General features: G+C 43.8%; 2 protein-coding genes across 2 annotated transcripts; both read left to right on the forward strand.

Annotated features, from left to right (window-relative positions):
* Positions 1–3192: 3192 nt before the first annotated feature.
* LOC133991190 (dnaJ homolog subfamily C member 5B-like) lies at positions 3193–4751 on the forward strand. Its single transcript, XM_062429690.1, has 4 exons — positions 3193–3299; positions 3422–3635; positions 3721–3895; positions 4654–4751. The coding sequence occupies exons 1-4, from the start codon at positions 3193–3195 to the stop codon at positions 4749–4751; spliced, it is 594 nt and encodes a 197-aa protein (XP_062285674.1).
* Positions 4752–5664: 913 nt separating this feature from the next.
* On the forward strand, positions 5665–13888 carry LOC133990165 (E3 ubiquitin-protein ligase TRIM63-like). Its single transcript, XM_062428335.1, has 9 exons — positions 5665–5793; positions 8346–8515; positions 10329–10506; positions 11414–11509; positions 11597–11830; positions 12034–12056; positions 12157–12281; positions 13145–13380; positions 13485–13888. The coding sequence occupies exons 1-9, from the start codon at positions 5674–5676 to the stop codon at positions 13566–13568; spliced, it is 1266 nt and encodes a 421-aa protein (XP_062284319.1). The 5' UTR covers positions 5665–5673; the 3' UTR covers positions 13569–13888.
* The last annotated feature ends 663 nt before the right edge of the window (positions 13889–14551 follow it).

The following is a 14551-nucleotide window of genomic DNA, read 5'->3' on the forward strand; positions in this document are numbered from 1 at the left end:
ATCTGTTCTGATTCTGATGAATAAAAGACTCATGGATCCAGCAGGAATATGTTTGTCTGTGTTTCTGAGTTGATTGCCAGCTCTAAGCTACTCCCGCCCTCACTCACCTGGTTGTCATGGCAACCTCCCCTCCCTCACTCACCTGGTTGCCATGGCGACCTCCCCTCCCTCTTACAACGCGTCCATCGGAGCGTCTCAGGGAAACCCGAGCGGGCGCGGCGGCTCATGGTCACCTGAGCCGAGCAACTGCTGAATGTTTGATGCTGATCTCAGAGCAGGTGGAAGCTCAGCAACACACACCTGAACGGGCTTCAACACACAGGTACGACTCTCAGCAACACACACCTGAACGGGATTCAACACACAGGTACGACTCTCTGAGCTTTACCTTTAACTCTCTTTAAAAATACACTAATATCTTTCCCACCTGTGTGATGTCATCGCAGGAGTCTGATACTCTGAAATTTAATATTGCTGCAAGTTTTTAAAGGGTTAAATATTGTTTAACATGTTTTTTCCATTGAGTCAAACATGGAAACATTCTGAAACTTTCTGCTGTTACTGCATGTTGAAGGTTTACTGATAAAATATTTAATGTTTATTAAAAGTGAGAAATGGGAATAAAGAAGCTCTAGTTTAGTGACTGAGAGGTTTTTACTGTGAGAGCTTAGAGAGTGTTATTGATTAGTGTGTGTGTGTGTGTGTGTGTGTGTGTGTGTGTGTGTGTGTGTGTGTGTGTGTGTGTGTGTGTGTGTGTGTGTGATGTAGCGGGTTATACACGGTCGTTACTTCTTCTCATGAAATGATTGTGACAATGTGATGTATTCTTGATAGATAAAGTGTAAATATTCTGTAAATTGTATTGATCTCATTGCACCTGGTCAAAGCTGATTACTAATTACTGTTATCCAACTTTATGGGCGACCGTGTACTTGTATGATGTATGTGTGATGTTTCCATCTGTGGACCTGCTTGTTTTTATCGTTAATATTTTAATCATAATTTTCTTATTTTGCTGCTCTTCCTGAATCATTTATTTCATTCCTTTGTTCAGCTGTCAGCATAAATTAACTATAAGAGATGATTTTATGCTCATTAGTTGGCTGCTGGCCTGAGTTACTGAGCTCTGATGATTGTTATCATTAGTTGTGTCCCTGGTTTTACTTTCATATTTAATGATGTATTACATATTATAATCATATTTAATGATGTATTACATATTATAATCATATTTAATGATGTATTACATATTATAATCATATTTAATCGTAGTGATTTTAGTTTGTTTGTGCAGCTGCTGACTCGTCAAATAAATAATCAATAAACAACGAGGAATGTTTGTAGATTTAATGACTAAAATGTAAATAATGAGCTACGACTTTAAAGAGCCGCGACATGTTAAATCCTTAATGATGACATCATCAGTCATCCATCCTCGGCCTCTTATCCGGGTCTCGGTCTCATCAGGCTGGGCAGTGAAACCCAGAGCACCCCCCCCCCCAACCCTGACGGGGCAGTCCACCTGGTTCCAGCAGAGCCCCATGGAACAGATGTGGAGGTTCTGACTCTCATCATGTAGAGTCCAACAGAACAACATCAACCACAGAAAGCAGAGAGGAGGTTCTGAGGTCCCCAAACTTGACTCTCTCCTCCCCCCGGCTGCACCTTGAGACTCTGTCCATGAAGATCAGAACCAGGATCAGAGACCAGGGACAGCCCTGATGGAGCCCAACACCCACTGAGACCAGGATCAGAACCAGGATCAGAGACCAGGGACAGCCCTGATGGAGCCCAACACCCACTGAGACCAGGTCTGAGTGGAGGAGGTCGGACCCAATGGCTCGCAGCAGAGACCCTGGTACCCCAAACTCCCACAACTCCTCCCACAAGGTCCCCCGAGGGACACGGTCCTAAGCCTTCTCCAACTCCACAAAGCACATGTAGACTGGATGTGTGAACTCCCAGGACCCCTCCATGACCCCTCCAGGATCCCTGCAGGGTGAAGAGCTGGTCCACTGGTCCAGGACCAGAATCCACATCGCTCCTCCTGAATCAGGTTCAACAATCAGCCGGAGCCTTTCAGCAGCAGCAGCAGCTTCTCCTGGAGGCTGAGTAGTGTGATCCCTGATAGTTGGAGCCTCCGGTCCCCTTTTTAAAGATGGGGACCACCATCCCGGTCTGTCAGTCCATGGGTTCTGTCCCTCCCTGACAGCCCCACAATGTCCAGAGCCTTCAGCATCTCAGGGTGAATCCACTCCAATCTACTGAAAGTCCTTCTCCATGGTCTCCCCGAACTCCTCCCACACCCGAGCTGCTGCTTCAGGAGACCCCTGATCCAGCCAGACCCTAAAGGCTCCTTCACCGCTGCTGTCCACCAGCAGGTTCTCAGGTTGCCCCCCCCCCCCTTCCTGCTGCAGCTCTGAGCAGCCTGAACATGGTCCACTCCGACTCCATCAACCTCCCCGAGGATGCAGGAGAAGTTCCTCTGGAGGAGTTGAAGGTCTGGTGGACGGGGGCCGGACGTTCCCAGTTCACCCTCACTACTGGTTTAGGTTTCCCAGGTCTGTCCGGCAGCTCGCCCCCCCTCGCTCCCCCACCTGATCCACCTCAGCACAAGGTGGTGATCAGCTGACAGCTTCGCTCCTCTCTTCACCAGAGTGTCTGAGACATACGGCTGCAGGTCTGATGACACCACTACAAAGTGGATCATGGACCTTTGTCCTAAGGTATTCTGGATCATGGTGTTCTTTATGATCCATGGCTAGCACACAAGTCCAATAACAATCAGGCGGGTTAGGGTTGTGACGATAAAGCAGGGTATGCATTAGGGCGTGGCTACGTGGTGATTGACAGGTTGATTGGTTCACAGGTTCAGGAGGGCGCCTCATGCTCCTCCTGATGCCCATATAAGTAGAATCCCTGTTTTTATTTTTCCCAGCATGCACCTGAAATTTTCAAGATGGCGCTGCTCAGATCCGATACTATTGGCCTCCGAGCAGCAGTCCACAAACCAATGGGTGACGTCACTGATGTTACGTCCATTTTTATATCTGGTCTATGATAACAATACACCACTCAGGTTCAGATGGGGCCGTTCTTCCCAATCGCCCCCCTCCAGGTTTCTCTGTCATTGTCCAGGTGGATGTTTGTCCCTCTGATGTTTGTCCACCTGCTGCAGGTGATGCTGGCAGGATGTCTGAAGGGAAACAGCGATCTTTGTCCACCTCAGGAGAGTCTCTGTATCAGGTCCTGGGTCTAGAGAAAGGCTGCAGCCATGACAACATCAAGAAATCCTACAGGTAAGACAACCAGAGCCCCGCCTCCACTCACCTGCACCAGCTGACCACTCATGGTTCAGTTATTATCTTCTTCCTGAGCTTTCAGCCGCAGTGAGTGAAATATAGAGTGTGTGTGTTAACAGGAAGTTGGCGCTGCGTTACCATCCCGATAAGAACCCGGACGACCCCGAAGCAGCCGATAAGTTTAAGGAGCTGAACAGCGCTAACGCCATCCTGTCCGACCTCACCAAGAGGAACATCTACGACTCGTATGGCTCGCTGGGACTCTACGTCGCCCAGCAGTTCGGAGAGGACAACGTCAACACGTACTTCATGCTGTCCACGTGGTGGGCTAAGGTGGGCGGGGCTTACACTGCCCGTGAGCCTGTGACTCTCTGGTCAGGTGACAGGAAGTGACGTAGCGTGTGTGTTTGTGTCTCAGGGTCTGTTTGCAGTGTGCGGGATCCTGACGGGATTTTACTGCTGCTGCTGCCTCTGCTGCTGCTGTAACTGCTGCTGCGGGAAACTCAAACCTCAGGCCAGCGGCGAGGGGGCGGAGCCAGACTACGTCTCCCCTGACGACCTGGAGGAAGAGATACGCAACGACCACGACGACGGTGAGACGGAGCGATGTGATTGGTTGGTTGTTGTGACAAGGGATGTAACTGAAACACGTGTGGGTCAAAGTTCACCAGCATTCAGGCTGACAGAGCGGAGGAGGCGGAGCTTTAAATACAAATCATTAATGAATTAATTATTTAAATGATTTAAATATACTGATGACATGGTGTTAATCAGTTCTACAGGAGGTGAAGCCACACTAAGGTCTTTTAATATGGAGTCGTAGTACTCAGTTGGAAGTTAAAGACCGTGTAAAGTGAATTCAGACATTTTCTTCTAAACACATTAAATAGGTCATAAATGTTTTTCTAAAAAAGGTTAAAAAGCATTTCAACCATTTAGATTTGAATTGTGGAGCTAGGCTTAGCATAAACCCGCCCTGCTGCTGTATAGGTATAAATACATTCAGCGCACACTACTACTACAGTCTACAGTTAGCCAGTTAGCTGAGCTAGCCGCCGAGTTAGCCACCGAGTTAGCCGCAGAGACACTGTAGTCTCTCTGGTTACTAAAAATGCTTTAAAGAAATCCTTCATTCCAGCTGCTGTCAGCATCCTGAACACAGCAGAGACTCAGATCCAAGACAACTGTGTTTAATGTGGAATGAGACCTTTTATGGAGTCTCATGTGTTTGGTGAGCCGAAGACAAGTTAAGACCTTGGTGGACAATAAAGCTTTATTCTATTTTATTCTATTAGTAAACAGTGTTTAGTTGTTCTTACTGTGGATGAATCAGGTTTGTGTTTGTCTGCAGGCGTCGCCGCTCCGATCGTTCAGCAACCGACGAACGCCAGCGAGAAGACTCAGCTGATCACTGACGGCCAGCGTAGATACGCAGACTCCTACACATGAAGCTGGCAGCAAACGCATCGTCACTGCTCCCAGAAACCAACTAATCCTAACCCTGAACCTCACGGACCGCTGCGGTGCTGCATCACTAACAAACAACTGGGTTAAAGTGTTATGAATATAAATAATATTAAAGTTTTAATTTAAAAACCGAATTTGAGTCTGAAATGTAATTAAATGTTCTTTGTTTTCTCCAGAAGACAAAAGATGAATCTGTTGTTTAATAAGCAGCAAACTTCCACTGATTCTACATTAAATACACAATTTAAAGTCAACTGATTGTAACTTTGATGTTAATAAAGTTTTAGTTTGCAGTTTGTACTGATGTATTTCTATGAAGCTGCTGCAAAGTGAGACCTGAACATCATGTGATGTGGTGATGTGTCCTGCAGGCGGCGCTCTTCATCCAAATATCTGATGTTCCTCACTGACGGGATTATCTTCTGTTAGGACCAAAAAAAAACTACAAATATCAGCAGATTGTCAAATAATTAACTAAATATTAAAATATGCTGACGTGACTCTGCACATTAAACTGATCACAATAATCACAATAATCAGTTTATCACATGCAGCCTTCTGTGTTAACTCTGTGTACTGTCCCTTTAACAGACTGTGTCCTGCTCCCCCCCCCTGCATACCTCCAGCCCCCCCTTCCCCTTCCCCCCTGCTCTGTCATGTCTCCTCGTGACCTTTGACATATAAGGAGATGTCGCTTTGGTCCCTGCTGACGTCATTCTGTCTAAAAACAGCCTTCAGCATTCAGACAGTCCTCAGGCCTCAAACACACCACTGCTGCTCTACTTGCTCTCCTTTATTTTATTGATTTATTCAATCTCTGGGACCCCCCCCCCCCCCCCCTTCGTCCCCCCGGTCCGGTCTGGGTCCCGGTGTTTCCCCCGCGTCCTCTCCGTCTCTCAGCAGCATGGAGACTCTGGAGAAGCAGCTGATCTGTCCCATCTGTCTGGAAGTCTTCACCAAGCCAGTGGTGATCCTGCCCTGCCAGCACAACCTCTGCAGGAAGTGTGCCAACGACGTCTTCCAGGTGAGCCTGTCCTCCGGGTGAGCCTGTCCTCCAGGTGAGGACACCGGGTCCGTCCCGCAAGACAGATAGCTGAGGGTTAGTTGAAGGTTTGATGAGGGTTAGATGAAGGTTTGACTGTTTATTGCATCATTGTTTAAAAAGTCTCCTTGTTGTTGTGTTTAGGGACAGTCGGACATCTGAACTCTGAGACACAGAGGCTGATTATCTCTTTGACTTCTTCTGTTTCTGATGTAAATCTCAGCAGTTTCAGACTGTGTTTATTTATCTGCTTCTGAGGAAGATGAGAGCTGATCTTCATGCCCTTGGTGTTGGTATGTGGGAATGTTGGGTTTAGACCTGCCCTATGTGTAAAGAGCCTTGAGATGACTTTGTTGTGATTTGGCGCAATACAAATAAAGATTGATTGATTGATAAGGCTCAGAGATAAATAAGTGTTGGTAAGATGATGAATTCATAAATCAGTTAAACTAGTTTTAAAAGCAGCATCAGGTTTGTTAAAATGTACATTTAGTATTTTTTTATGTTTACGTTTTATGGGAGATAAATTCAGACTGAACTCAGCGGCTCCGCAGCAAGACATCATGGAGGTCCGAGTTACGTCCAGTTCAATATAATAAATATATTATAAGATCAATGAGAGAAAAATGGATCAATGTGGAATTAAGGTTTTATTGTTTTAATAATTGTTTTATAAATGGATGAATTCAGAAAAAGACTTTAAACAGATCTTAAAAACTAGTTTTAAACGGCATCTTTTATTAGTCAGTATGAACAAGAGGAACGTGGGTCAGTAACTAATAAATGTTGGTAAGATGATGAATTCATAAATCAGTTAAACTAGGTTTAAAAGCAGCATCAGGTTTGTTAAAATGTACATTTAGTATTTTTGTTGGTTTTATATCATTTGAAATGACATTTGCACCATTTTTTACCACAAGTAAGACTGAATGCTCCTGAAAATGTCAAATGGTGTAACCACAAAAGAATGATACATATTACATATTTTATCACCTACAGTGTATTTAAGTGGACTTATACTAATAATGACTTCATTTAAAACATGTAAATGTTTCCTGATCTCCATGGTAACCAGAGTAAATGTAATATGTAGAACAATTGTATTCCATTAGCTTTATTTAATATAAAGTTATAATGTAAGATCATGCCAAACTAGTTGATATGGTGTTTTATTGAGAATTTACTGTTTTTAAGCAAGTTGAATTATTTGGTACAAACCACACAGATATTTAACAGAGTGCAGATTTAAACCACATTGTTCTTTTTTTATGTCAGACACACTCAGCTTCCTCTTGATATAAGACGTCAGTTTAACTGGTACTCATTTATCTTAAAATGCTTTAACTTTAACTGTTAAAAACTTTTCTTTGTTCTTTATAAGTAATTTTATTCTCTGAGTTCAGGCTGGAGTCACCTGGAAGTTTCTGCTGAGTCATCATTCAAAAATATCTTCTTACTTATTTTAAACGTTGTTCTCAGTCATGTGATCACTGAGTCTGTAACTCAGCTGTTTTATTACTTTGTTTGTTTTGGGCCGATTTGAAAATGAGATGATGAAATCTTGAGCAGTTTATGCAGATTAATGTCTAACAGAAACATGTTTATATTTCTCTCATAAATAAAAAGTATTAAAGACCGTGTAAAGTGAATTCAGACATTTTCTTCTAAACACATTAAATAGGTCATAAATGTATTTTTCTAAAAAAGGTGTAAAAAGCATTTCAACCATTTAGATTTGAATTGTGGAGCTAGGCTTCACAAACTGTGTAAAACACACTACTACTACTACAGTCTACAGGTTGCCAGTTAGCTGAGTTAGCCGCCAAGCTAGCCGCCGAGTTAGCTGCCGAGTTATCCACCAAGCTAGCAGCCGAGTTATCCACCAAGCTAGCAGCCGAGTTATCCACCAAGCTAGCAGCCGAGTTAGCCACCGAGCTAGCCGCCGAGTTAGCTGCCAAGCTAAAGGCTGAGTTAGCAGCAGAAAGCTCTCAGGCCTAGCGTCCATGTTTCTGGTAGAGGTGGTGACTTTGATTGACAGGTGACACTCGGTAGAAGTGTCACCTGTCAAGCCTAATTTCATATATTTGGCGATTTTTTTAACCATTTAAATTTGGCAGGGTGATTAACAACACACTTTTCTGTGGTGTGTCAAACTCAGAACACATTTATTTTTACTTTACACAGACTTTAATTAGTTATCAGCACTTAAGAGTCATTTCAGTAACATTAATACTGAATCATCAGACGTTCATTGGTCCCTGAACGCACCACACAGTCTCACAGTTGAAAATCATATTTGACTAATTTAACACTTTGTGATAAAGTTCTTTACACAAAATAAATCATTAAACATTATTATAATGATATTAAAATGATTCTCAGGTTTATTGATGTGAAGGCTTCAATCAGCAGCTTGTTCAGGAGCTTTCAGTCGTGTCACATGGTCTTCATTTGCTTTTGATTTAGTGTTTTATTTTCCAAGTTATTATTTATTATTTAATATGATTTAATATTGCCGCCCCCCCCCCCCGCAGGCAGCCAATCCCTACCTGGTGACCAGAGGCACCACGGTGACGTCAGGTGGTCGTTTCCGTTGCCCGTCCTGCCGCCATGAGGTCGTTCTGGATCGCCACGGCGTTTACGGCCTGCAGAGGAATCTGCTGGTGGAGAACATCATCGATATGTATAAGCAGGGCTCCACCAGGTAACACACTACTACACACAACTACACACAACTACACAACATCATCGATAGAAATAGGATCAACAAGTTAATACAAAGGCAGGATCCATCATTGGTTTCTCCTGACTCACTAAAGGAGACTCAGCAGCATCCTGCACAATAAGGAGCAGAAGAGCTGCTCTAGTGCCAGACTAGTGATGCCAAGCTGCTCTACGGAGAGATTTAGAAGCTCCTTTATACCTGGTGCAGTGAGGTTTATACTGGTACAGTGAGGTTTATACTGGTGCAGTGAGGTTTATACTGGTGCAGTGAGGTTTATACCTGGTGCAGTGAGGTTTATACTGGTGCAGTGAGGTTTATACTGGTGAAGTGAGGTTTATACTGGTGCAGTGAGGTTTATACCTGCTGCAGTGAGGTTTATACTGGTGCAGTGAGGTTTATACCTGGTGCAGTGAGGTTTATACTGGTGCAGTGAGGTTTATACTGGTGCAGTGAGGTCTTTTAATGAACATTGCTGTTGACTTGTTGTGGATTGTTTGATTGATGTTGATGTGGTGCTTTGCTCTTATCTTGTACTGAGTCTGGATGTTTCCTTGCTGTATGCTGGCTGTCTTTGTGAGAAGGTGACATTCAATTTTCCCTCCAAGGGATTAATAAAGTACTTCTTATCTTCTTATCTGATCTTATGGGTCCAGTTAGCATAGAGTTGCTTCCACGTGTGCTCTGTAGTTCACTGATTGGCTGTTCTGGATGTTTACAGTGGTCGTCATGGTGACAGCTGACAGGTTTGACAGGTGTGAGACACTGAGTCTATTTTTATTAGAGTCAGTGGGTCAGTGGAGCAGCTGACTGTAAACATGTTTAATGTGTTGACGAGTTTTAAAATATATCTATAAAATAGCATCAATTTAAAATTAAATGTTTATTTATCAACAATTGTGTTCATGAAACATATCTTTATTATAATCCTAAAAGACGTCACTTTAAATTGATAATTATTTTTAAGTGCACAAATCTTTATTTATAACTAAGTTCATTATTTCTTTAGTTATTTTTATATCTTGTGATGTTTTTTAACACTGATGACAAACTGTTTTACGTTTTTTTTTTAAACCAAAATGCTTTGCGTTGTTTAGAGGTTACTGAGAAAAGGTTGAGAACACTGTGTTAGAGGAACCAGAGCTTCATGTTCTGCTCTCTCTGGTTTACAGTCGGTTCAACAGCGAACCAGCTGAGAACCATTTAGCTTTTCCACTGCTCGGTGTTTAGGGAGCCACGTCATTACATCATCATATACGTCAGTTACGTCTCTGCTTTCACATAAAGACTCGCAACAACGAAGATGTCAGACTACGCGTTTGTACAGCTGTCTACGAGGTTTCATTAGCATCCAAACACAGCAGATACAGCGTGTTTGTGCTGCTCGACAGGATTGAGACGGTTGTTAGCCTTTGTTGTAAGCTAACGTTAGCCGGCAGAGCACAGCTAACTCACAACACAAATGTGTCTGAATTACACCATCAGTCAACTGTTGATAATTCACTCCTTATCTATTCACCACTATGCCTGGTGCTATGTCTCAATAATAAAAAAAAAATGTATCATTTTATTTTTCATAGCTTCTGCATCCATTAGTATACAGACATATATGATTTTAAATATTCATATTAATAGGAATTTCAATAATTTTACAATTTGTTGTTTTATTTTTTTTTATTTTATGATTTTTAATGTTGCGTTATTTTATTTTTAAAAAAAGTTTCATTTAGGTCTTCCATACCTCAGTGCTGCATTCACTGTTGATGATCAGAGTGGGATGTTTCATGTCTCTCAGCAGTAAACCGGCGGCTCCGGAGGTGAAGGTGGAGCCGATGTGTGAAGAGCATGAAGGCGAGAAGATCAACATCTACTGCGTCACCTGCAGCGTTCCCACCTGTTCGCTCTGTAAAGTGTTCGGAGCGCACAAGGACTGCGAGGTCGCTCCGCTGGAGAGCGTCTTCAGCAAGCAGAAGGTCAACAAAACACCACGAAACACATCACAACACCACGAAACACAACGTAACACCACGAAACACCACGTAACACCACGAAACACAACATACCACCACGAAACACAATGTAACACCACGAAACACATCACAACACCACGAAACACCACGTAACACCACGAAACACAACGTAACACCACGAAACACATCACAACACCACGAAACACAACGTAACACCACGAAACACAATGTAACACCACGAAACACATCACAACACCACGAAACACCACGTAACACCACGAAACACAACGTAACACCACGAAACACATCACAACACCACGAAACACAACGTAACACCACGAAACACAATGTAACACCACGAAACTCTACGAAACACAACGTAACACCACGAAACACAACAAAACACAACGAAACACCACGAAACACAACGAAACACAACGTAACACCACGAAACACAACATAACACAACGAAACACCACGAAACACAACGTAACACCACGAAACACAACAAAACACAACGTAACACCACGAAACACAACGTAACACCACGAAACACAACAAAACACAACGTAACACCACGAAACACAACGAAACACAACGTAACACCACGAAACACAACATAACACAACGTAACACCACGAAACACAACGAAACACAACGTAACACCACGAAACACAACATAACACAACGAAACACCACGAAACACAACGAAACAACGTAATACCACGAAATACGACGTAACACCACGAAACACCACGAAACAAAGATTCATTTGACAGATTGTTATACACTGGTTACCATAGAAACACTGGTCAGTAGGTGTCACTGACTGTTGCGGTGGAAACGTGGCTCAAAAGTCTTTATATTTAGTGTGCTGATGTCAGACTGACGCTGCGCTCTGATTGGTCAGGCGGAGCTGACGGACTGCATCTCAATGTTAGTCGGAAACAACGAACGAACCCAGGCGATCATCAGTCAGCTGGAGGAGACCTGCAGAGCCGTGGACGTGAGTTAAACACTGCTCCTGTGTCTGCTGCTTTATTTACTCATTCATTTATTCAAACTAAACGTTCTCAGTTCTTGGTGTTTTCAGGAGAACGGGCGCAGACAGAAGTCGAAGGTGTGCGAGCGGTTCGATCACCTGTTCGCGCTGCTGGAGGAGCGTAAAGGTGATCTGACGCTGCGGATCAACGCAGAGCAGCAGGAGAAGCTGGACTACATCCAGGGTCTGAGCCGCAGGTACAGCCAGCACCTGGAGGACGCTGCCAAGCTGCTGGAGACCGCCATCCAGACCATGGACGAGTCCGAGATGGCCGTTTTCCTGCAGGTGAACCTGAACGTCATCTGATTGGCCGAGAGTCATGTCATAGATATGTTACCATGACAACAACAGTCATTCAGCAGTGCAGTGTGTGCTAGTATGTTAGCATGGAGCTACCAGCATTGAATATAGTGTAGATATAAGTGTTAGCAATAAAGTATAAACATATTAACTATTCAACGTTAACGTTTCGTCTCTTGTTTCCACAGACGGCCAAACCGCTGCTGCAGAAGTGAGTTTCTGACTTTAAATCGTCTCTCCAAGTTTTTTTGTCTGTTGTACATTTTGTCTTATTGTCTTATTGTCTTCTTGTCTTCGTGTCGTCCTCTCAGGTTGGCCGAGGGAACCGACACGTCTCGTCTGGAGAAGATTCAGCCGGGCTACGAGAACATGGAACACTTCACAGCCAACTTTGAGCCGCAGCGGAGAGCGCTGAGCAGGGTCGACTTCATCAAACGTAAGAAAATAAAAAACCTTTCAATCTTTACTAGACCAGGTCCCACTAGACCAGGACCCACTGCACTAGGTGGAGCTCATGTTTTGGGCTGTGGCAGTGCTCCTCCTGCTCCTCCTGTTCCTCCTGCTCTTCCTGTTCCTCCTGCTCTTCCTGTTCCTCCTGCTCCTCCTGCTCCTCCTGTTCCTCCTGCTCCTCCTGTTCCTCCTCATACAGAGGAGCCCACGTCACCCATTAGTTTGTGGACTGCTGCTCGGAGGCCAATAGTATCGGATCTGAGCAGCGCCATCTTGAAAATTTCAGGTGCATGCTGGGAAAAATAAAAACATGGATTCTACTTATATGGGCATCAGGAGGAGCATGAGGCGCCCTCCTGAACCTGTGAACCAATCAACCTGTCAATCACCACGTAGCCACGCCCTAATGCATACCCTGCTTTATCGTCACATATAAAATCAGGGAGGCCAAAATGTCCCAAATGAACATCATACTGCATTGAAGAAGGCTTTAAACTAGCGATTGAGACCATAAACACATTTTGAAAACGTTTACTGAGGTTAGAAATCAAGTGAGAAGTTGGTGAATTCTCCATTGACTTGTATAGAGACGGAAGTCCTTTTGACACCAAAACGGTCGCCCCCTGGTGGCCTTTTGATAGAATGCAGTTTTAAGTTACTTCCACGTTGGCCTCATTGCAGAGGACCGGAACTCCCTGCCTGATCTCCCTGAAGGTTAACTGAGCTGCTGTTATATTGATATCATTAGGGTTAGGCCTCCATCTATATATATATGTATATATATATATACACACATAGAGCAGTTAAAGCATCAGTATATTAACTCCTCTCATGTAATTTGATCCTCAGTTGATGAAGACGATGATGATGATGAGGATGAAGATGCTGAAGTCAGAGTAGTGACAGCAGGAGGATCAGCAGGACTTCCAGCCACTCAGCAGCCTCCTCCTCCTCCGTCTGTCCCGCCTCAGACTCCCCCCCCTCAGAGACCCTCAGAGCCCCCCCCCACACAGACGAAGAGCCCCACCCCTCCCACACTGGCCCCGCCCCCTCTGCCCCTCCCCACCGCCAGCCCCGCCCCTCAGGTATGACATCACACGCTCCATTCAGGAGCTGTTTGGAAATCCGACACCTGCAAAGCTGTCAAATAAATGTCTTCCTCTTCCCTCTCTTCCTCCTCCTCTCCCAGGTTCAGTCTGACCAGCAGAACGACTCGGAGGACAAAGATGGAGCCAAACACGTCTTCTCCTTCAGTTGGCTAAACCAGAAGTGACTTTTTTTTTTTTTACTTTCTCACATTCTTTTCTTTTTTTAGTCCAAACTGCAGATTATTGTTCTTGTTTTAAAAAAAAGCTAAAAAAGACTTTTCTTCCGTCAGTCTGAATTTGTCAGAACTGAAACATTAAAGTCCGGCTGAAGCCATGTGATCATCAGACACGTGTCACATGTTGTTTTAATGTGTTTTTAATAGTTTTTTTTATTTTTAGAAAAAAGGAAAATAACTTTATTGAAGTCCTGATTTAAAATAAAGACTCAGATATGTAAGGAGACGATAATGTAACAGCAGGGAGCCAAATAAATGTTTTCTTATTGATCAGGTTTTTACTTTGGTTGTTTTAAACTCTGATATTTGTTCAGCTGAGAGTCTGAAAACATTCAGCACAAGTGCAACATGTTTCATTTCTGCTTCACAACATGTTCGTGGTGTTTATTGCAACTCAGGTTTTCAACAATGAAGATGTTGATTCAACGTAGACACACATGAGGCCGCTAGTCTGCTCGTAGAGCGAAGCGTTGTCTATGGAAATAATTATAATGTTTTGGTTCTGGCAGATGAGAACCCAAAGAGACAGGCTAGTAGGGCTGAGTATTGGTACTCAGAACCTTTAAGATATCGACTGAAATAAATCGATACCAAGTAGTACGGAAACGTCTCACATCAACAATACCTGCAGTCGATCCTTTTAGCACTGAGTTACAAAATATGGTATTTGTATGGACTTGCTCACAGCCAATCAGACGCAAGCATTCTTGGATTTAATGCAACATGATTGGTCCACTGCCACAGCAGCTACGACCCGTCTGTGGTGGTGAAGTCGTGGTGAATCTGAGTTCAGCAGCCAAGATGCCACATAAACGCTCTAAAGTGTGTCTACAGGCCCGTTACTCTACACGCCTGTAGGGTTACATTACTAAATGTGTAGCAAATGAAGTACTCAGTTAGTATCAGGACTATTCTTTAAACGATACCTGAAG

Source organism: Scomber scombrus, chromosome 11 (assembly GCF_963691925.1).
Source record: "Scomber scombrus chromosome 11, fScoSco1.1, whole genome shotgun sequence".
NCBI classification, from domain to species: domain Eukaryota; kingdom Metazoa; phylum Chordata; class Actinopteri; order Scombriformes; family Scombridae; genus Scomber; species Scomber scombrus.

Bases quoted from the DNA above. Each gene is read 5' to 3' on its own strand.
- LOC133991190 (XM_062429690.1), top strand. From the start codon at position 3,193: ATGTCTGAAGGGAAACAGCGATCTTTGTCCACCTCAGGAGAGTCTCTG. The intron at 3,636-3,720 runs GTGGGCGGGGCT...TTTGTGTCTCAG, and splicing joins TGTCCACGTGGTGGGCTAAG to GGTCTGTTTGCAGTGTGCGG. The intron at 3,896-4,653 runs GTGAGACGGAGC...GTTTGTCTGCAG, and splicing joins ACGCAACGACCACGACGACG to GCGTCGCCGCTCCGATCGTT.
- LOC133990165 (XM_062428335.1), top strand. From the start codon at position 5,674: ATGGAGACTCTGGAGAAGCAGCTGATCTGTCCCATCTGTCTGGAAGTC. The intron at 8,516-10,328 runs GTAACACACTAC...CATGTCTCTCAG, and splicing joins TATAAGCAGGGCTCCACCAG to CAGTAAACCGGCGGCTCCGG. The intron at 13,381-13,484 runs GTATGACATCAC...CTCCTCTCCCAG, and splicing joins CCGCCAGCCCCGCCCCTCAG to GTTCAGTCTGACCAGCAGAA.